General features: G+C 52.6%; 1 protein-coding gene across 3 annotated transcripts; it reads right to left on the reverse strand.

Moving 5' to 3' along the window:
• Positions 1–602: 602 nt before the first annotated feature.
• Positions 603–21,591, reverse strand: LOC122900001 (NADH-cytochrome b5 reductase-like). Of its 3 annotated transcripts, XR_006383160.1 has the most exons (8): positions 21,510–21,591; positions 18,404–18,693; positions 17,414–17,562; positions 13,865–13,952; positions 10,099–10,203; positions 6,694–6,897; positions 2,853–3,165; positions 603–2,341 (listed from the first exon to the last, which is right to left on the reverse strand). XR_006383160.1 is itself a non-coding variant. In XM_044238299.1 (7 exons), the coding sequence occupies exons 2-7, from the start codon at positions 18,596–18,598 to the stop codon at positions 2,962–2,964; spliced, it is 945 nt and encodes a 314-aa protein (XP_044094234.1). In that variant the 5' UTR covers positions 18,599–18,693; positions 21,510–21,591; the 3' UTR covers positions 603–2,961. The 3 variants fall into 3 exon arrangements, 2 of the variants coding, with proteins under 2 accessions (XP_044094234.1, XP_044094235.1); XM_044238299.1 differs by having other exon boundaries at positions 603–3,165; XM_044238300.1 differs by lacking the exons at positions 18,404–18,693; positions 21,510–21,591 and adding an exon at positions 17,971–18,389 and having other exon boundaries at positions 603–3,165.
• Positions 21,592–21,604: the final 13 nt, after the last annotated feature.

Consider the following 21,604-nt stretch of genomic DNA (forward strand, 5'->3'; position numbering starts at 1 on the left):
GGTGGGAGTCCTTTGGCTGCCGTCACCCCGAAGGCATGCCCCGACACCATGCAGTGGGTGTGGCTGCATCAGGAGGGATGGGCAGAGCCATCCACCCTCATATTGAGAGAGGCCATCCTCATACACCCCAACCAATCCCTTTCTTAGGCTCTTACCATCTTGCAAGGCAGGAGGTTTCCAATCTCTGGATGGTAGGAGCTCTTTTGGCATATTGGTACCATGGGCATGGTTGGGTCTTCACCATCATCCCGTGATAAGAGACCCCACTCTATCCAGATGGTACAGATGCCATGTGGGGTGAGGGGAAGGGGAGGGCAACACATTCTAGGACAAGAGGGGCTAATGGCTATCACTGAGTGGCTGTGTCTAATGTCTAAAACACCCAATACATAAAATGGGACAAAGACACAAAAGAACTACCCCAGGCCTCCATTTCTTTTTTTTTTTTTTAAAGATTTTATTTATTTATTTGACAGAGAGAGATCACAAGTAGGCAGAGAAGCAGGCAGAGAGAGAGAGAGGAGGAAGCAGGCTCCCTCCTGAGCAGAGAGCCAGATGTGGGACTCGATCCCAGGATCCTGAGATCATGACCTGAGCCGAAGGCAGCGGCTTAACCCACTGAGCCACCCAGGTGCCCCCCAGGCCTCCATTTCTAATGTGGGACTTCCTACCACCCCTAGCTCTGAGTGACAGTATTGCCTTTGAAGTATCTACCCCTGGGGCAGTGGCATGTCCCTGGCCCCTCAGAACTAGGTGAAAAGCCCTTGCCATCCACTCGTCTGGTATCCATACTTCCCTTTCTAGAACACTCATCCCTTTTAGAATTATGAGTTTAATTTCTGCACTCCTTGTTGGGTTATAGGCTCTGTGGCGGAGTGACCAGAACTGCTGGTAGTTCCCCTGGTGCTGGAACAGAGTCTGGCTCATAACGGGCCCTCCAGGAACATCTGTGAGGAGCATCAGCAGAATGCCCCAGGGGAGGGGAAAGCGGGGAAGGAAGATGCCCACATTTGAGGGGCCCGGAGGGAGAAGTGTCTTGCCCAAGTCACAGGAGAGGCAGGAAGAGATCACGGCTCTCGCTGGGACCTCTGAGGCTTAGCGCAGGCCTCATAGCTCACCACACTCAGGGGTGTGCAAGGGGGCTGTGCCACCGACCAGCGTGTCCCAAAGTACAGCCCATAGAATGCTGCTCTCAAAAGATTCTAGTGGACAGGACTGTCCTATAGTTAAATAAGCTTGGGAAACTCTGAGTTAAACAAAATGAAAGCGATTTCATGATCACTAGACCTTTCTGATATGCTCAGGTGCCTAGGATTTTGGGGGAAGGTCCCAGGCAGTCTTCCTGTCCTCTAAGTGACTGTCAAATTCTGCCCGGAAAGCACAGTGTGAAACCTCGGGCACCGCCTCCAGATGCCTCTGCTGGGTTGTTTCCCGAACAACAGCCCAGGATGGAGATGTGCTTGCAAATTTTTGGGCCATGCAGGAAAACCCCCTTTCACAAATGGAGGTGACCACACACCCTGATATATCAGTGGGATGACCACAGAACTGTTCTGGTTGCAGGGGGCCTGGAGACCCCCTGGGGCTGTCCCTTCACTGCTGCCATGCATGGAACCCTAGTGTCCTACGGAGCCCAGTCTGAAAACCACCAGTTACCCAACCCTCCTTACAGGTGACATCAGGGGACCTGGTTTCTCATGCCAGCTCTGCAGCGAACTGCTTTACCTTGGGTCCATCTCTTCGCCACAGGGGGCCTTGCTTTCCCTGTTCACACACGAGTCTATTTGATGCGATGCTTCCTGGAGTCTTAAACTTTAATCTCTGGTGTGAGGAGGGCTGTGATTCCACGACTGTAATGTTCTGATTCCATGGTCCTCTGGCTCTGAGATTTCATGGCTTAGTATTCCGATTCTCGGAGCACCCGCAGCTGGCCTGAGCTGGGGCAGCATGGTGGAGGCCAGGTGGTGGAAAGTAGGATTCATTGCCCGCAGTACCCCACCCGTTGCCTGGGAGCACCAGGTCCCTGAGGAGGTCTTGCCCCACGTAGGCTGGAGGGGCTCAGTAGGGAGGGCAGTGGGGGTGGAGCAGAATCAGCAGCGGCTCAGTGGGCAGAGCAGGGAGAGGGACCCAGGTCTCCTGACTCCTGCTCTATCTTTAGATCTCCATAGCAACCGTCACCAGGGCTCCAGAGCTAAAGGCAGGCTGAGCTGGCTGCCTGCAGGAGGGAGGGGTATTTGTTTCTGTACCTCTTTTGCTCAGGAGAGGACTCTGGGCTGGGCTCTTGAGCCAGGGAAGGGAGACTTCGAGTGGAGCTGTTTGCAGCAGGAAAGGCCTGGGCCCCCTACAAATAAAGGTAATTCAGGACCCACCTTGCTGGGAGAATGTGACCAGGTCACAGAACCCGAGAGCGCTGTGTCAGGCTTGAGGCACAGGAGGGTACATAAGGCAAGTCCCTCCTCCAAAGAGCTCTTAGCTACCCCTATGGTCATTCCCTAAACACTCAGCAAGCAACGCATCAGAGCCAGCCCTGAGACCACAGCAAGGACACGCAGTTTCCAGGGAAAGCACATTTTAGAACAGGCATTTCTAGGGCAGGGTGTGATGGGAGGCCCCAAGCCCTCTAATCTGAGACACCTGGGATGCTCTTCCTGCACCTTCTTCTGCCAGTTCCTACTTATCCCTGGGCCTGGCATGGACCTGGCTTTCTCCCGGGAGTCCTCTGGGATGCCCACGCCCCCTCCTGGGGCTCCTGCAGCCCCATCTTCCCTGCACCCAGCAGTATGTCAGCCTGAGGGAGTCAGCAACCTTGTGGGGTAGGTAAGAGCTGGAGGAGCAGGGAGGAAGACATTCACCTACAGTCACCCGGCCAGTGAGCGGTGGGCCAGGCCTGCACTCCAGTCTGTGCTTCTCCCAGTGTTCCAGTGGCAGGACCCTGGCTAGAGCTTCGGAAGGGAGGCCCGGCTAGAAGAGGAAGTAGGAGTCCTCGGCCAGGCCTGCGCACAGCAGGCACTTGGCCATGTCCTTGGTAAACTCAGCTGAGCCACAGACCAACGCAAACGGCTTTCTGCGACAGGAACCAACCAGCTCTTCGATGAGGCCCTGGGCCAGGCGGCCAAAGTGGGTCTTCTCCTGGTAACTCTGGGGAAGCTTCTCCGGGGAGTTCTCCTGAGACAATGAGAAAACATGCAGGTGACTACTGGGAAGTCTTTGGAGTTCCCCCAGTTCGCTCTCGAACCAGGAAACTGAGGTAGGGGGCCGGGGAAAGGCAACCTTTAGCTAGCATTACCGCAGGCCAGAGACTTCTTGGCATGGGGGCTCTGATTACCCTCGTAACAAGCCCGGGGATGGGGGGTTGCTTATCCTCCCAGGTGAGACACGGGGAGGAGGAGGCACACCCCAGGGCCCCTCGCTGCCTCCAGGGGCTGCTGCACCTGTCACTCCAGGGGGATGTCTGCTCCCCAAGATTGGGGACCTCCCCGTATCTTTGTAAGGCTGTCCACCACCGTCATCGTGGGAGCATGACATGTGTTCATTGGTTTCATCAGGCTTTAATGACCTTGTTGATGGAACCCATTTTTACTGGGTCGGCACTCTGTGCCCTGCACCATGCTAAGCGCCGGGATGTGGCAGCTGCTCAAAACAGACGAGCTTCCTGGTCTCGCTCCGGCTTTGTGTCCTGGGGATCCGAGGCAGCAGTGCCTTAACCAAGGCGGGGGTGCTATTTCTCACATAAAAAGGCTGGAAGAAGGATTCCAGTGTGCACGGTGCCCCGGTGATCCAGGCTTCTCTCTTTCTGCTCCTCTAGCCTTCGCCGATGGCTTTCATCTTCAGGATCACAAAACAAAAGCCCCACCTCCAGCTTACACGGAGGAACTTCTCTCTTTTAAGTGGACGTTCCCCCAAAGTACCATCGCACAGCGAAAGCGCACAAGTCAGTAAGTATGTGTAGTTTGATGATCTCTAATGGAGGCAAGACACCACATGCCCAGCATCTGAACAAACAAAACCAGAACGGGACCGTCCCCTCTGCAGACCCTATCAAGGCAGGCTTCTAGCTTCTGGGCCTAAGCAGAGAGACGCGAAGGAGAGAGAGGAGGCTGGAGTCTAAGCTCTGCCACCATGTCCCGGCTGAGTGACCATGACCTCTGTGAGCCACTGTGATGAATGCAGGCCTTTTCTCACACTGCCTCAGAGGCCCACCCCACAGAGCTCATCTCACCCCACTGCAGAGCTCGTGGGGGATCCTCTCTGGAGATATGGACCTTCCATGCCCACTCCATGCTCTGACCCACCGAGAGGGCCCTTGTGGGCTGGGACCGCAGGGCCCACTGGCCTCACCTCTTCCTCCCGCTGCCCAATTCCCCCAGGCTAGTTAGGTTTGGCATAGTCCCCCTCCCCCAACTGCACACCCAGAGATGCGGTGGGTCTGGTTGCTGCCCAGGTGGGGTAGGGAGCCCACAATCACTGATGGCACCACAGGGTAGCTGCTGTCAAGGAGGAGAGCCCTGGCTATGACAGCTGAAACACCTATGCCAGTCTGGGGGCTCTAGAGAACTTTCAGGAGAGAGTCACACCCCAGCAGAGAGATACGCGCGGTGAGCAGGCTGAGCAGGCGTTAGGTGAGGAGGCGGGGGAAAGTGCTTCTGGAAGGGGGGATGGCACCAGCACAGGCAGGCCCAGCAGCCAGCCAGAAGAGCACGGTGCCCTCGCAGCCGGGAGCAGACCAGTGATCAGTGACACTGGGACACGCAGGGAGGGTGCTAGGAGACAAGGCCACACGGGTTGGTGCAGCCGTGCAGGCTGGACCATCATCCTGAGAGCAGTGGGGAGCCAAGGAAGGGCTGGAAGCAGGGTGGTGGAGGAGTCAGGGCTGCCCTTTTGGCTACAAGAGGAAGGGCCAATTGGCAGGGAGTGTCTGGAGAGGGAGCCCCGGGGGCTGCTGCGGCTACAGCCTGGCCAGGCCAGGGAGCATCCTAGGTCAAGGGGGCACCTCCCACTCCATCGCCCCTTACCTGTCCCTGCCTTTGACAGCCAGCCCGCACATCTGCCCAGGCCCAGGCCGCTGGCATCATCAAAGCCCTGGCCCAGGGCTGAAGTCCCTTAATTGCCGGTAGACTTTAACTCTGCTCTCAAGCCCAGGCTCAATGCCAGCTCCTCTGTGAAGCCCTCCGTGCTTGCTGCCAGCATCCTCAGTGCCCTCCCCATGTGCTGTCTTATATCAACACGTGGTAGAAGCAGGCTTCTAGACCAGGACCCCCCGGTCTCACACCTAACTCTCTACCAACTCAGTCAGGGTTCTTAATCTCTCTGTGCCATCTCTACAACACGGGCATGATGGCAACACAAGCCTCCTAAAATTGTGGTGGGATTAAATGATTTCATACCCACAGAGGGCCTGGAACAGTGCCAGGCACGGAGAAAGTGCTCGGTGAAGCCCTGTCCCTGGGGCTGTCTCCCCACAGCAAGGTGAGTGCCTGGAGGACAGGGCACGCCATCTTCATTTCCCTATCCCGGGCACCTGGCATGCGGTCAGGGGACAGGAAGGCCGGTCAACAGCCTGGTGGTGCTGCCACTCCTCCCACCTTCCCTGAGCTGGGCCCCAAGCAGAGGGGACAGGCCCATCCTGGGCACATGGTCGGGCTGCACACTAGCCTTTGCTTCATTCCCCAGCCTTCAGCTCTCCTGTCGCTGCAAACGCTCACTAAGCATGGCCCTCCTCATGTTCACGCCACTGGGCCTTCTGTCCCATGGACAAGACCACAGAACCTGGTCCCTAAGGATCCCAGAGCCCTGGTACTGGGGAGGGAAAGCCGGTTTCCTGACAGCGCCCCACCCAGTCACGCTGGGGAAGATCACGCCAGTCTTTGGGGACACTCCAAGGCTGCCTCAAGTAGGAAGCTGATGAGAAGGGTGCTCCAAAGTTCTGGGCAGTGAGGCCGACCCTGAGCAACACAGAACGGGTAGGGGCCCCAGCAGGGACCCAGGTCTGGGGGCGCATGGAAGAGAAATAAAGCTGCAGACCAAGGGGAAGGGAGCTCAGGGCCTGGCTTGGGTTAAGGAAAAAGACCCCCCCATCCCCCAACCTATGGGCCAGAGGGGAGGGAGAGGACAAGGTGGTCTGAGTGCATGAAGGGAGGAGGAATCCGAGGGGCAGGGGTCAGGAGGCAGAGTTGCTTCTAGTTCAAGTTTCTGCAGCCTGGAGAGTCTGGAAGCAGCTTTCCTCCCATGTAGGGGCAAAGTGCTATGGGAGGGACCTGAATAAATGCAGTGACCCCAGATCTGCTTGCTTCACCAATCCTTGGTGCCCTACTGAACACCGAAGGGAGCCTGGTGATCCAGACATGAGATCCCTGCCCCAAAGGAGATTATCCCAGCTTTGGGGACATCTACGGCCTGTCCCACTGACTCCACACATAGGCCCCCCAGCCCATATATCTGGTGAGGCCAGGGGGCATCTGACAGGCAGCACAGCACGGTGGGGAGGGCCAGAGCTCAGCCTGGGGCTCCAGATCTGGCTTCTCCCCCAGCACAGACAGGCCAGTGCCCCCACCTCTCAAGCATCAGTTCCCACATCCACATACACCAAATGGAACCAGACCTGCCTTCCTTGCCGGGCACAGGGTGGCGGTCCCTACCTGGAGCAAGGATCCCTACTGCAGCCCCGGGGCAGGGAGGCCATGATGCTGGGCTCACCTGGCTGAGGACAAAGAAGGTTCGGACGTTCCAGAAACGGGCCTGCTCTTGGAGGAAGGTCTTCAGGTAGATGCCCTCAAAGGTCTTAAAGCAGCCGACCAGGGTGACAAAGGTCTCATCCTCTGCGTTGTCTGTTATGGTCTGCAGAACGGGCACCATGGGGGCCAGGCCAGTGCCTGAAGCCAGCATGAGGAGCTCACCATACTGGGGAACAGAACGGGGAGAGGGCAGGTCTCAGCCCACCCACCTGCCACATGGTCCATTCCTGGGCTTGCCTGAACTGCGCAGCATAGCACAGCCCTTCCTGGGGGTCCCACCCGTGTGAGGTCCCCTCTCCACATCCTTCAGGAAGCCGTCCTTGCTTGTGAAAGCCTACAGCTTATGAAGTCTGTGTCACAGAAATTATGGAATCTGGAGGTTGAAATGGAACATAAAAAGGTGTAGCCCATCCTACAAGTGGTTCAGCTGCTCTCCTACCCATCTCCACAGGACTTTGCTTACATACTTCTCTTGACAGGGAGCCCACTACCTCCCAAAGCAGATCACTCTGTCATAGGCTGACTTCCCCTGCCAGAGAGGTCTTTCCACCTCACACTGAGCTGAAACCTGCTCCTGCCAAAGCCTAGTCTGCCACCCCTATCACAGCCCTGCCCTCTGTGCTGCCTTCTCTGCCCCAGGGGAGCCCTGTAGAGATCTGAGGGCCCTGGCATGGATCCCTGAGCCTGCTCTAAACTGAGATATTTACTACACATAAGTGCCCAGCACTGGCACAGAAGAGCCACTCAAAAAAGCGAATTTCTTCCCCAGGAGGGCCCAATTCTATCAGCCCATTACTGAATCCATGAATCCATCTCCTGGCTCTAGGTCTCTTTAGGAGATGTGATCTTCTTTAAGGTCAGTGCTTTAAAGGTTAGTGTCCAACCTATGCAGCAAGCTAGTCACCTCCTTCATTCTAGAGATTAGGCCTCTGAGAATGCAGCCCAAGTTTCCACCAGCTTTACCGACGGCTAATGCCTCTCACACCCCAGCATGAAATACTTCCTCGAGTATCAGTCATGCAGACCTGGGTCTAAATCCTCAGCCAAATGATCTGGCCAAGTGCTTTCACTTCTCTGAGCCTTGGTTTCCTCACAGGTGAAAAAGAGTAACAGCTCCTTCCCCACAGTAACATGTGTCTCAGAACTGTAGTGGGGATTAAACAAGATGCCATCAAGTGCCTGGTGCAGATCCTGGCGCTCCCACACAGTTCCCTTCCCTCACTGAGCCCTGCTGCTATCTGCACCATCCTGTCCTGTGTGCGTGTCCCCAGCCTCCTGGTCCCTTGCCTGCCTGCTCCTCTTCTTCCTCCCAACACCCCTCGGGGTCTCTTCTGTAAAGTCTTCCCCGGGCCAGGAGCATGTGAGGGGTCCTTCCTTTGCATCCCCACAGTCCTCTGTACTCCCTCCTCACGACATAGGCCATGCTGTACCACCACCATTTGTGTGGGTGTCTGTTCCCCCATCACACAGTGAGCTTCTGGAGGACAGGGCCTCGTCTGTTTGCCCCATCTACGGACCCATGTGGAAACCTGTGAACGTCTGGCGGGAACGCACGGAGAGATGCTCACGTGCCACTCTCAGGGCGGTCACGATGTCCCATCTACAATGAAGGTGACTGCAGAGCGGCCAGACAGGGCCAGGGAGAGGGCCAGAGCAGCCCAGCGTCCCCACGGGCGCAGAACCACGCTTTTGTGCATCCCAGAGGCCAAGTTTGTGTGTGAGATGCCATGTCTCTGTCTGGCCCTATACTGCCTGGCCCTACAATACCCATGGATGGGAAGGGCCGGGGCTCTGCAGGGTGTTCTGTGGGCGCAGGGAGGCACCCCCAAGAAGGGATGGTCAAGACAGTGTGCATCAGGAGTCCCCTCCAGGTCAGGGGGAAACAGGGACAATTCGGGTCCCTTGACAAGGGCCTGGGGGACACGGGGACACTCTCAGCTAAAATGCAAGGCTGAGCAAGGCTGACACAGGGAGCACGCTGCCGAGGATTATTGCCACCCAGATACCGGCTATGTCTGTAAGTGGGGGTACCAGTACCCCAGAGCGGTGGTGGGGTAAACTAAACCCTTAGCACAGACATGAGGGCCTGGCCCATAGGCAGCGCCACACACGTGTCTCATGGTGTTGTACACATGTATGTGGGTGCATGCACTTGTTACACACACAAACATGGATGCGTGCATGGGCATTCCACCATGTGTGGAAGAGGAGCTGCGAAGTTATATGCTAAGGTAGTGAGACTGGTGTGTCTGGGTAGATGGCCTGCAGGTGTGCTTTCCTTTCTTCTTTTTGCCTGTCTACATCTGATTTCTTTTTTTCTTTCTTTCTTTTTTTTTTTTTTGGTAATGAACACGCATCGTATGTGTAATAAGGAAATAAAAACAATGGAGAGAAAGGAATGATTCGTTCTTTTTCATTTGCTTTTGTTTTGCATTGTTTCCTAATTATAAAGATAGTAGGGGCTCACTGTGGATGATTTGGAAAGTATAATGAAGCAAACAAAAACCACCCATAACTCTACCACCCAGAGTCGCTACCCCTGCGTTGCATTTTCTTTTCGCATATTTTCTGTGCATTTAAACTTTGTTTCCCAAACCTGTTGCACATTCAGTTTCATACATAGCATTTGTCATCTGATCTTATAGCATAAGCATATAGCATCATTTATAAACATTATTTTAAAATCCAGGATAATATTCTATCAATTACCTGTAACCCCGTGCACTTAGCTGTCCCCCTATGGCTGCATATTCAATTTCCTGCTATTATAAATAAAGCCTCCGTGAACATGTGCACAAGAGGCAGCATTTGGATCCTTTCCACAAGACAGACTTCCAGGAGTGGAATCGCCGGGTCAAAGGATTTGAAGATTCTTAAGACTCTTGGTACACACTGCCAAGCTGCCTTCTAGATATGCACCAACTGATGAGAAATGACTAATTCTTCCTGGGCCCATCAGGGAAGGAGATGCACATGCCAGGAAGATGAGGGGAAGAGCCTTCAGGCTGGGATGCAGTGGGTTCCCGAGTGGAGAGGTATGGGGTGTATTTAAGGGAGCGGTCTCCATGTTTTTGTAGCTGGAATGTGACAGTGGAAAGATATTGCAGGGTCTGGCGGCATAGGATTCCTGAGTACTAAGTTTGTGAGTGTGGATTTGCTAAGCAATGGGCAGCCCTGGAGAGTTCTAGAGCATATGCAGAGGCCCGTTCCGTCTCCTCCCACGTCCAACCCGAAGGACGCTCTTGGGATTGGGCTTGGACTCAGGAAGAATGGCACAGTGTGACTCTACAGCCTGACACGTGGAAACCGTGGTCCTGGAGGCTCAGGCGGGAGGCGTCTCCTGAGCACCTAGCGTACTGGCACTGACCTGGTTGGCTTTATAGAAGAAGTCGCCGAAAGGTCCTCGCCAGAAAGCTGTGTCTCCTGTGCTCCAGGACCTGACGTACTGGGACATCAGCCCAGTCGGGTAGCACTGGGAGCAAACACAAAAAGACCTCACTGAGACATGTACGTGCTGCCCGTACCAACCATGTCAGCCACTAACATGTGGCCTTTCCGGCAGGCCACGTGCCTGACAGGTGCCATCTCAGAGGACCTTCCGAGTTGCCCCGGAGTTGGTACTCTCATTCCCAATTTTCAGATGAACCCAGAAGCTTATCCAGAAGGGAAATGGTGAGGCTGGGATAAGAACCACAGGGCTGACAGCCTTACCTTCAGAGGTCTCTGACCCACGGGACCACAGGTGCCCTGCATGTCACATCACAGAGTACAGAACTGGGTAAGAGATGAGTAATGTCAACTGACACTTACTCTCAGTATCAGGGAGGCAACAGGGGGTGGTGGGGACTGTGGTAAACTGGTGAGTGCAGGAATGCTCCTTCTAAAGGAGGAAGTCACTTTGCTGATCCTGGGATGTAGTTTGTGGGGCTGATGATGCCCTATCTTCTGATTTTCTAAGAAGGGCAAAAGATCCACATTTTCATGTAAAATTACCCATCTTTGAAATGTCAGAAACTAATTCTAAATTTTAAAATGCTGTGTAGGCCCAAACCAAATACACGTATGTGCTGCAATCAGTTCTTAGGCCACTTGTTTGCAGCCTCTGTGTTACCTGTCACTATCTCCTGACTGGCTGACAAAAGTAAAGGTTGTGCAGGGGATTCCCTCATGGGAGCGGGCAGTCCACATTTCTTGTGGGCCTGCCCCCTGGGGCCAGGCACCATGCTTGCTATAGGGAACACAGCTAGATCTTAAGCTCCATGAAGACAGCCAGTGTCTGAACCTTGGGAAAGACTTCATAAATAGCTCAATGAATGAATGAATGAATGAATCAATTAATCCAGATTTAGGACCCCTCCTGAAGGAGCTCACAAACTAGGAGGGACCAAAGTCTGATACATTCAAGGTAGACACTTGAAACACCCCATGAAAAGGACAGAATGCTGAGAGAGCCCTGAGGAGGTACAGTTACTTCTAATGGAGTAATATCAAGGATGGCTTCCCGGAGGAGGAGACGTTTGAGCTGGACCTTGCAGGTTAGGGAAGACTGCATTTACTAGGGACACCTGGGTGGCTTAGTTGGTTAAACGTCTGCCTTTAGCTCAGGTATGATCTCAAGGTCCTGGGATCAAGTCCCTCACCAGGCTCCCTGCTGCTTCTCCCTCTGCCTGCCACTTCCCCTGCCCATGCTCTCTCTGACATATAAATAAAATCTTAAAAAAAAAAAAAAAAGATTGCATTCACCAGGGATGGGAGCAGTAACACAGAGAGGGTTCTGGGCATCAGGTATGGTCAAGGTAGCACAGTCCAAGACAGGAATGTGAGGGGAAGGGGGAAGCTCTAATAGGACTGAAAGGGTGTTTGGAGTGAGAATACAACTCAGTTTGAAGAAGACTGGGCTTTGGTTACCAGCCGTACTTTTAAGCAACCACAGCTACCTCTGGTAGCATCGCTGACTTCGCTGGGTACCATATGTATAAAGCAAGGGAAGGCCTCAGCCTTCCTGCCAGAAATCTGCAAGGGAGGTTACAGTTCTCTTAACTTTCTGGAGGCAAGCACACCGGTTTTCTGACCCAGTCTTGGGGAAGGCACAGGCTGAGCTGTGGCTTGAGTGGCCCTATAGCACAGACAGCGCTCAAGGAGAGAGGAAGGATTCTTCTGTGCCTCCAGCACCCACATGGAGCCTGCTCAATACACACTTGTCCAACAGAAACGACCCTGAACTTCTATTCTTCCACGTGGGGTCACATTACCCAAGGGGCCTTGGGACAGTGACATCACCACTCTGAGCTTCAGTTTCTTTATCTGTAAAGTGGGATAATACGATCTACTCTGCAGGACGGTTATGAGGCTGAAAGGAGATGGAAACAGCTGGAAAGCTGGAAAGAGTGCGTGGTGCCAAGAAGGTGCCTGAGCGATGAGAGTTCCTCCCTCCCATCCACACGGGAGGTAACCCTAAAAAACCCGAGTGCCTTCCCAATTTGCAAAGACATTTCCAGCTCTTCCCAGCCAGCGGCTTAGGGATAATTAAGCATCTCTCTAAAGAGAGGCTTTCCGGTAAATGAGGAGAAAATCAGCCTTGCAGCTGGGAGAGATCCAGCTGCCCTGAAGAACTGTCTCCAGGCTTATCCTTTCAACAGAAACACACCCAGACGAGCAGCTTGGGGAAGCAGGCCATTTGGAGAGGATTTGTGGAATCTCCCAGACAAACAGTTGCGTGGAGAAGGGATCCCATCCAAGCTTCTGTGTAAGGGAATAAACACTCGGGCTTTGAGTGCAGTCAGGGAAGGCAGGAGCCAAGACAGTGCTCGGGTCCTGGAGGCAGGAGGCCAGGCTCACTCACCGGCCACACTTCCTACGCCCTGTGGAGCCTCGGGTCCTCCTGTTGCTTATCAGTGAAAGGGGAATAATAATTCCCATGCTACAGGGATGATAAAGGATGTGAAAGCTATTCTTAAATATCGCTGTTCCCTAAGGTTCTGTGTGGGAAATGACAATGTCGACTGTGTATTAGGTTGACCTGTATGAAACCACTGTTTCTGTAAGTCAAAAATGTTAGAGTATCAGAAGTTTCATGTACTTCAACCTAATTATTTTTTCCACATAATTGGATCTTCAAGATCTCTTATATATCTGGTGCCGACACCTTGGGGCCTGGGAGCGGTTTGTACCCAGACTATTTTGTTCACCTCATCTCTGCCAAGTGCCACACCCACCTTGGCTGCCCCATGAGCATCCCTCCTGCCAATCAGACTGGGTACAGTTCCCACAGACCCTATCTCACACCTCCTTCCCTTTGGTCATCTGCCCAGGCTGAGGCCTGGAATGCCACTTCCTACCACTGCCAATCTGTATCCCTTGGTCAAGGCCCAACTCCAACACCCCGGCACCGTCTCCACCCTGAGAATGGTCTCAGGTTAGTCCCATTCACGAGGTGCTGCGTGCCCCAACTTCTGCCTGCTCGCCCCCTTCTAGGCCGGGACAGGTCACTAACGGCTCCCCCAGCTGTGCCTCCTTTGCCCTTGCACATGCTGGGAACACAGCACTGAGAGCTTCCTTCTCACCCTTCCCTGCCGGTTCTCCATTCCTTCACTTCAACTCGAAGCTCTAACTCAGCTTCTGTTGGGAAGGCCCACTGCCTTCCCTGCACCCAGCTGCCCTGAACTGGGTTGGGGCCTCCTGTCACGGCATCCATCCCATCATCCTGCCCTGGTCTGGCCGTCTGTCCCAGGGCGGGCACTCTCTCTGACTCCTCTCTGGAGCCCAGCAACCAGTACACAGCAGGGGCCAGGTGACTCGACCACCCCTTTCCCTGGGCGCAGGGCTTGCTCTCCACGAAGAGCTGAGAAAGCACGAGGGAACAGCGTGACCTTTCTCAGTCTGAGCTTCCTTTTCCTAAAATCAGTCTCCGTTGGGGTCTGAGGTGCCAACCCCCAACCCCGACCCTGCCTCGGGAAAGGAGGAGATGGGAGAAGGCTTCCTTTACTCCCCCTGCTCTTTCCGCAAGCCAGCCTCCTCCCATGTGAACACACTGGCTTTTCCCACATGGCTGAGCACCACCCCATCCCGACCCATCCTGACTGCCAAACGGAGTCAGTCCACCATCTGAAGGGCACCCGCGTGGGTCGGCTCACCTTGATTAAAACTTCAAAGTATCCTTCTGCGTTGGCAGGGCTGATGGGCGTATAGGCTCTCTGAATTTCTAAGCCATCCACCTTCCCTCTGGGGAAGAGAAATATATGGTCAGGCAGTCAGCCAGGCCAACAAACGCTTATAGGTACCTCCTCTGTGCCAGGCTGGTGAGACCTGGGGCCCAGCTGTCTCCAGTGGTCCTCACTGAAGGTGGAGCAGAAAAAAGGGGCACTGGGCTCCCCCACTGCCATGCGCTGGCTGTGAGACCCAGGCAGGTCAGTGATCCCTTAGCTGCCCCTCTGTAAAGTGAGGACAACCACATGTGTCCCTGTGATGTGGTTCTATGGGATCAGAGATGGCAAAGTCTTCAAAGAGTCCTCTGATGATGGGGGCTGTTTATAGGACATCACTGTGGTGTTTCCTGACCTCTTCTCGACCACACAACAAGAAAGAGAAAGACCGTTAATGTTTATTAAACACTTATTACCACGTACCAGGAGCATCAGAATTAGAAGGATCCTCAACGGTGCCCTAGTCCAAAGCCTGACCTCATGCGCGAATCCTCTCTATGATGTTATCAACAATGGGGCTAGGATGATAATGACAAGTAATAATTGTAGCAGTCATGTTGTAGTCAATAACTACTACGCACCAAGCATACTGTGCATCTTATCTCATTTAACAAATGATAACCCAGGGGCGCCTGGGTGGCTTGGTTGGTTGAGGGTCTGCCTTCCGCTCGGGTCGAGATTCCAGGGTTCTGGGATCAAGTCCTGTGTCATCAGGCTCCCTGCTCACTGGGGAGTCTGCTTTCCCTCTCTCTCTGCCCCTCCCCCAGTTTGTGATCATATGCACTCTCCCTCTCTCTCTCTCAAATAAATAAGTAAAATCTTAAACAAAAAAAAAACAAAAGAGGCACCTGGGTGGCTCAGTGGGTTAAAGCCTCTGCCTTCGGCTCAGGTCACGATCCCAGGGTCCTGGAATCGAGCCCCACACTGGGCTCTCTGCTTGGTGGGGAACCTGCTTCCTCCTCTCTCTCTGCCTGCCTCTCTGACTACTATCAATCTTTGTCTATCAAATAAATAAATAAAATCTTAAAAAAAAAAAACCAAACCAAAAAAACCCCAAAAGACCCCAATAACTCACATGAGGAAACCAAGGCTTGGACGTTACTTGCTTGAGGTCACACAGCCAAATACCATCCTTAGCTCTAATACTTCAGAGCTTCCCAGAAACACCCAAGCACTCCCCCCTTTGAATCCTACTGTATGCAAAACTTTCTTCTTGGACATGTGGAAAGATTAAAAAGACCCCACCCTGGGGCGCCTAGGTGGCTCATTTGGTTAAGCATCCAACTCTGGTTTTGGCTCAGGTCATGATCTCAGGGTCCTGGCACCAAGCCCCCATTTAGACTTTGTGCTCACTGGGAAGTCTGCTTGAGAATCTCGCCCTCTGCCTCTTCCCCTAATTAGGCATGCACTCTCTCTCTCAAATAAGTAAATAAATCTTTAAAAAAAGATGCCTGGGTGGCTCAGTCAGTTAAGCGTCTGTCGTTGGCTCAGGTCATGATCCCAGGATCCTGGGATGTAGTCCCACAACACGCTACTTGCTCAGCAGGGAGCCTGCTTCTCCCTCTGCCTGCCACTGCCCCCTGCTCCCTTCTCTCTCTCTCTCTTTGATGAATAAATAAATAAAATCTTAAAAATAAGGGGCTCCTGGGTGGCTTAGTCGTTAAGTGGCTTCCTTTAGCTCAGGTCATGATCTGAGGGTCTGAGGGTCGAACCTCGAGTTGGGCTCCCTGCTCAGCGGGAAGCCTTTTTCTCCCTCTACCACTGCCCTTACTTGTGTTTCCTCTCTAGCTGTTTCTCTGTCAAATAAATAAATGAGTAAATAAATAAATATCTTTAAAGTCTTTAAAATAATAAAAAATTAAAAGGCCCCATCTTAATGCATCACAAGCAAGAAACTAGACAGAAATATTCAAGGAACGCTTGGGGAACAAACAGGGAAATAAGAAACACAACCTGTGGCCTGGCTTGGATGCCAAGAATACTATGACATCTGCCATCACAGAGGTAAACACAGACACGCTCCAGACGGAGGGACCACTCTCATCTGGGGAGCTTCAGGAGGCCTCCTAGAACTTTTGTTACCCTCCTGGCTATGAAAAAGGCAGGCCACTCACAGGTGAAATTGGGGACAGGACGGGAAGGAATTCCAGGCAGAGAGCACAGCCCGGCAAAAGCTTAGAGGTAGGAAATGCAGAGCAAGCCAGGAACTGGTGGGTGGGTCACGGGGCTGGAGCAAAGCACATGTGTGAGGAAGGAGGAGGGAGGACTTGGTGGGAAAGGAAACTGGAGCCTTGGGAGCCTCCTTGGAACACGAGAAAGGAGGGATGCGGTTAGCTACCTATGTTAGGAATGTCGCTGGAGCAGCATAGAGGGTGGAGGAGAGGCGCCAAGCTAGGGACAGGGAGTGCTGGGCAGCCCTGACTTGTGGATGGAGGGTTGCATGGGGCTGTGGCTTGCCCTGGAGCCACTGAGATAGTGAGCTTTCATGACAGCCAGCCAGGCCTCAGGCTGGACACACTGGGTGCAAACACCGGGGGATGGCATGAGGCAAGTGGCTAGAGTGTGACCCGTAGTAAGACACTCTCCTTGCCCTCTGTCGGCTCTGCTGGTTCCCCCCTTCTTGCTAATACCACAAATGCTGGAGTTGCCAGGGTTCGGTCCTCCATCCTTCCCTCTTTCCTCGCCACATACACCCCCAAATGCCACCCAGGTGCCGGCTGTGATTCCCACACTCACATCTAGAGCTCCTGTCTCTCTGCTGAGCCTCTGACCCAGAGTCAACCACCTAGCAGATGCCTCCCCCTGCAGGTCCCAAAGGGCCTTGTCCCTGGACCAGTGTGGGAGAGTGCAGAGGGAGGGGCTCAAAGTTGAGGGAGAGGGTAGAAGGAGGCTGGTAAGAGGAAGTAACTTCAGAGGACTGGTAGAGTCTAGCTGGGCAGTTAGGCTGGGGGTTTGAATCCTGGTTGCAGGACTTACTAGCTGTGTGATCTTGGGCAAGTCCCTTATTGTCAAGGACAAGTGTCCTTCCTCTCAACTGGCACTAATATTAGATTCATACCACAGGCTCTAGAGCCAGACTGCTTGCCTTCAAACTGTGGCTCCACCAATTCTTAACTGTGTGACGTTGGGCAAGTTACTGAACCTCTCTGACTTCAGTTTCCTCTTGCGAATGATAATGGTACCTTCTGTACAGGGTTTTGTGAGGATGCAGTGAATTCCTAGGTGTTCTAGGAGGCAGTCCTAGCACACAGAATTGTGTGCTGGAGAGTAAATGCCACGGAAGTGTTTGCTGTTACTGTCGCTGCTGTTAGTTGTTATGAAAACACAATCCCAGAATCCTCTGAGTCAGGGGGCACTACGTTTATCTTAAGGGTGATCAATAGAGGCTCGAGGGAGGCTAAGCAAGTTGTCTTCAGCCACACAGCAAGAAAACGGCCAAGCGGGGCTGCGAAGCTTTGGCCTCCCACTACCTGAATGTACCGTAGGATGAGGTGCTGGCCAGGCCGCAGGCCGAGCTGGCAGTTCCTGGGGAGTGCGAACCGAACACAGTAAGTGTCCTCGGTGAGTCTGTCCATGGCACTGATGCGGAAGGCCAGGAAGGTCTCTGGGCTCAGCTTGGACGGACAGCTCTGTAACAGGAAAATATCCAACAGCTAGGACCTGGGGCCCAGCAGACATGCAAGCAGGTGCAAGCACTCTTCTCGCTTTCCCTTCCGAACAGGCTATCTCTCTGCAGTTTTCTGAATAATACAGAGTAGTCCCACCTCACCTCCCTTTCATGCTCTGATCGAAGAAGGCCCGAGCTTTTCACACTGAGCTTCCCCTACTTGTAAGCCTTCTGCAGCTCCGTCAGCCCCAGGATAAAGTGCAGCCTCCTTGGCTGGACACTCCAGGGCTCTGTGGACGAACCTCAAGCCTCCTTTTCTTCTCTGTTCTATCAAGAATGCCTTGCTGCTTCCTGTCTGGGAGTCTTTATTTGCTCAAGCTGTGCCCTTTACCCAGAACACTCATCTCCGACGTATGAAATACCTACTCACCCTTCAAAGCTGCTAAAAATCCAGATTTGTAGAATTTAGAAATTGATGGGACCTTGAGATGATCTAATCTAATATCCGTATTTTCCATGTGGGGAGACTGAGGCCTGAGTGGTAGTGGCTTCCTTGTCCAAAGTCACACCCTGAGCAGGAATTCAAATTCACGTCTTCCAAGTTTCAGCCCACCACCTTTAACATTCCACTCACTTGCACCTCCTCCAGGAAGTCTTCTCTGAATGTCATGACTCACAGATCTCTCTCCTGTAAAATGCCCAAACCTCATCCACACCTGGGCCGACCCCATGCCTAGTTCTGGGCCAGGCTTTGAACCTGAATCTCTCTGCCATGCAGAGTCAGGGAAATCTTCCCCACATGGGTGCAGGGTGCTGACACTGCCACCTTGACCTGTCTTGGCTGAGGAGCAGTCCTCCCTCACCTGTGACTCCTCCCCACTCAGCAGGCTCCTGTCCTTGCTGGCTCGGGCTGCTTCCCACTTCGCCAGCTCTTGGTGATAGAGGTCAAACACACAAGGTGAGCAGCCACTGCCACAGCACTGGGAGGGCAAGGGCTCCACTGGCCGAAGCTGCAACCAGGCTTCCTCATCGGCATCCTCCTCCCTCTCATCCATCATTGCTGGGGCTTGAGCAGCCTGGGAGGGTCAACTTGGTACTCTTCCCAGATCAGGTCCGAGTTCGAGGCCACAGGCCCGGGGCCTCCCCTGTTGGCCTGAGAGAGAGGGAAAACATGTGGGTTACACTCTGGTCACCTTGATTGCTCCCATTCGCCCTGAGGCCCGCAGGTGCCCAACTCTGTGTGAGCACTGGGTCAGGGAGGACTCACCCTAGTCCTGCTGCCTGGAAGGGGAGGCAGGCAGACAGGGTGCAATGATCAGAGCTGGCACCCAAAGTTTCCTAATTTCTTCCTGTGCTTTGGGTGCCAGATAAGCACTTTACATAGCTCACTGAATTTAAAAAAATAGTTTAAATGAGAAAATATAATAGTTATGTACAATTTAGCAGTTATCAAAATTATTTAGAAGTAAGTTAAAATGTTAGGAACACCTTTGTAACTACCACATAGTCAAGTACAAAGAACCTGGCTAGTGACCCAGAACCCCCTCATAAGTATCCCTTCCTGATCACCTCCCAACCCCCACAAAGTAACCATCATCCTGACCTTTGGTATAAGCATTCCCTTGCTTTTCCTTAGTTTTGCCCCCTTTGTGTAGAAACTTAAGCACTGTAGTTCAGCTTTGCCGGCTTTTTAATGTCAACAGAATCAGACCAATGTATTCTCTTGTGTCTAGTTTCTTTTTTAAATAGTATATATTTTTTGGATTTTTAAATTATTTTTTTGAGAGAGAGAGAGAGAGAGAAAGAAAGAGAGACTGAGCATGAGTGGGGGGAGGGGCAGAGGGAAAAGCAGACTCCCCACTGAGCAAGGAGCCTGATGAGGGATTCCATCCCAGGACTCTGGGATCATGACCTGAGCTGAAGGCAGACGCTTCAGCAACTGAGCCACCCAGATGTCCCTTTTGTCTAATTTCTTTCCTTCGGTAAGTCACCCACCAAACTGCTGCATTTAATTTAATCCTTATAATGAGGCTGGTACTAGAGATGTCATTTTTTAAATAGGAAAACTGGGGTCTGGGGGTGGTTAATAACATACCCAAGGTCAACCTAACTCCTAAGACAGGGAGGTCCGGTTTCTCGGTTACCAAACACTTTCCGTGATTCTTAATCTTTAAGACCTTTTCTACTTATCCTGCTTCCCATGTCCATTTACACTGGAGCTTTCCACGGTCCCAGACAATGTGCTTCCAGTCTCTCCCTACACCATCCATCAGCATACCTGCCACCAGTTCTGATCACACCAGTCTCCTGTTTAGCAAACTTTAACAGCTCCCCAGTTGCCTTCTGGCTTGAATCCAATCTTCCTCCCTGGTCCCCTGATCAGAACTTGTCCAAATTCTCTTACCACTTGGTTTTAGAAGTGCAGTCCCTCTGTGTGCAATATATCTTTCTCTTATACAAGAAAGGGTTTGGTTTCAGAAAACTTGGATCTACTGTTCATGAGCTCTATGACTTCAGGAAGATTTAGCAGACTGCAACCCCCTTGAGGACAAGGATGATGTTTTATTCTTTCTCTATTCTACCACTAAGCACAAGGCTGGCATATGGAAGTGAATGGTGAATGTTCATTCAGTTTATAGAAAAGGTCTGAGAGCCAGGCACAGTGCTACATGCTGGGACACAAGACATAAATAGGATACAGGCTCTCTACTTTAGAGAGCTTCCAGCCTAACATGGTGTCATAATAACGCAACCCGTTTTTATCTTGTGCTATGGACCAGGTGTGTATGGTGAGCAAATGAAGTCTGGAGCCCTCTTTATGCTTTTTTTACTCCTGAAGTTTTTGCAAGATAAAATGAGAGAAGGGAAAGTTCTATTTATTCATTGTAAACTGCAAGACAGCGTGAGGGTTATTCCTATTAGTATTTGCCTTAAACTTACCTTCTCCGTGTCTTAACTACCCTACTTCCTTTGGTATTTTGGAAATTGGCAGGGAAGTTGGCCAAGTCTGTCGTGAACTTTAAAGACCTGATTCCTGCCTCCTCCTAGCCTCACTTCTTTCTTCAGTCTAAGCCACACCACTTTAAGCCAGGTCTTGACACATCCTGTTGTCCCTGGTGGGATGATTCTCCCCATCCTTCAGGCCTTCTTAAAGGTCACTTTCTCTCACTCTATTTAGTTCGATTATGTATTAATTCATTTAGCGTATTTACTAGGGCTAAACGCTCGTCTAGGTGCAAGGGATAGAGCAGCGAGGAAGCAAAGCCCCCTGCACTGATGGAGTTTACATTCTGGTGGAAGAGACAGTCATTAGACAAGATCAAAATGGAAAACGCGACATTTAGTGTTAAGTGCTAAAAAGAAAAAAGGGGAAAGGAATAGGAAATACGTGTGCGTGTTCCAATTGCTTATTTATTGACTTTACTTACTTTCTGCCCATACGCTCTACATCCCATAGCTATTTTATTCACCAACGAAAACCCGACGCTCACCACTGCGCCTGACACACTGCAATCATTTGATAAACCGGTGTTGGTGGGCACAAGGAGCAACGAACACCTCCATAGCTCAGGCCTTGTTTCTAGGAGGCAGACAGGGAAGGGAAACCCCGAGGAAACGGGAGGAAACTAGATCCTGCCGGGGAAGGGGCGCGCAGTCGGATGCAGCGCTGGTGTGGTGGCCAGGGCCACTCTCGGACTCCGGGAGGGGCAGCGGTCGAGGTTCCGCAGCGTGGGAAGTGAGTGATGAGGCAAGAAACTTCAGTGCACCCACTTCGGCCCGGGAGCTGTGCAGGAACGCTAACTTACACATTTCTAACTCATTTTTACAGTGAGGGACACTGGGGCTCGGAGGGAAGTGCCCTGCCCAACCTTCAGCTGCCCGTAAGCGGTCAAGGTTGCCCTAATTTCGGGTTTGAAGTACTGGTATTCTAACACTGGTCCTATTGCAGCCTCTAACAAGACCACTCACCTACACACCCGCGCCTCCCCTCGAGACGCGTTCCTCCAGGTGCCGCCCGCCCCCCACAGTGCTTCCCGGGAGGCGGGAAGAAGGGCTCACCTATG

This window comes from Neovison vison, chromosome 2 (genome assembly GCF_020171115.1).
Source record: "Neovison vison isolate M4711 chromosome 2, ASM_NN_V1, whole genome shotgun sequence".
NCBI classification, from domain to species: domain Eukaryota; kingdom Metazoa; phylum Chordata; class Mammalia; order Carnivora; family Mustelidae; genus Neogale; species Neogale vison.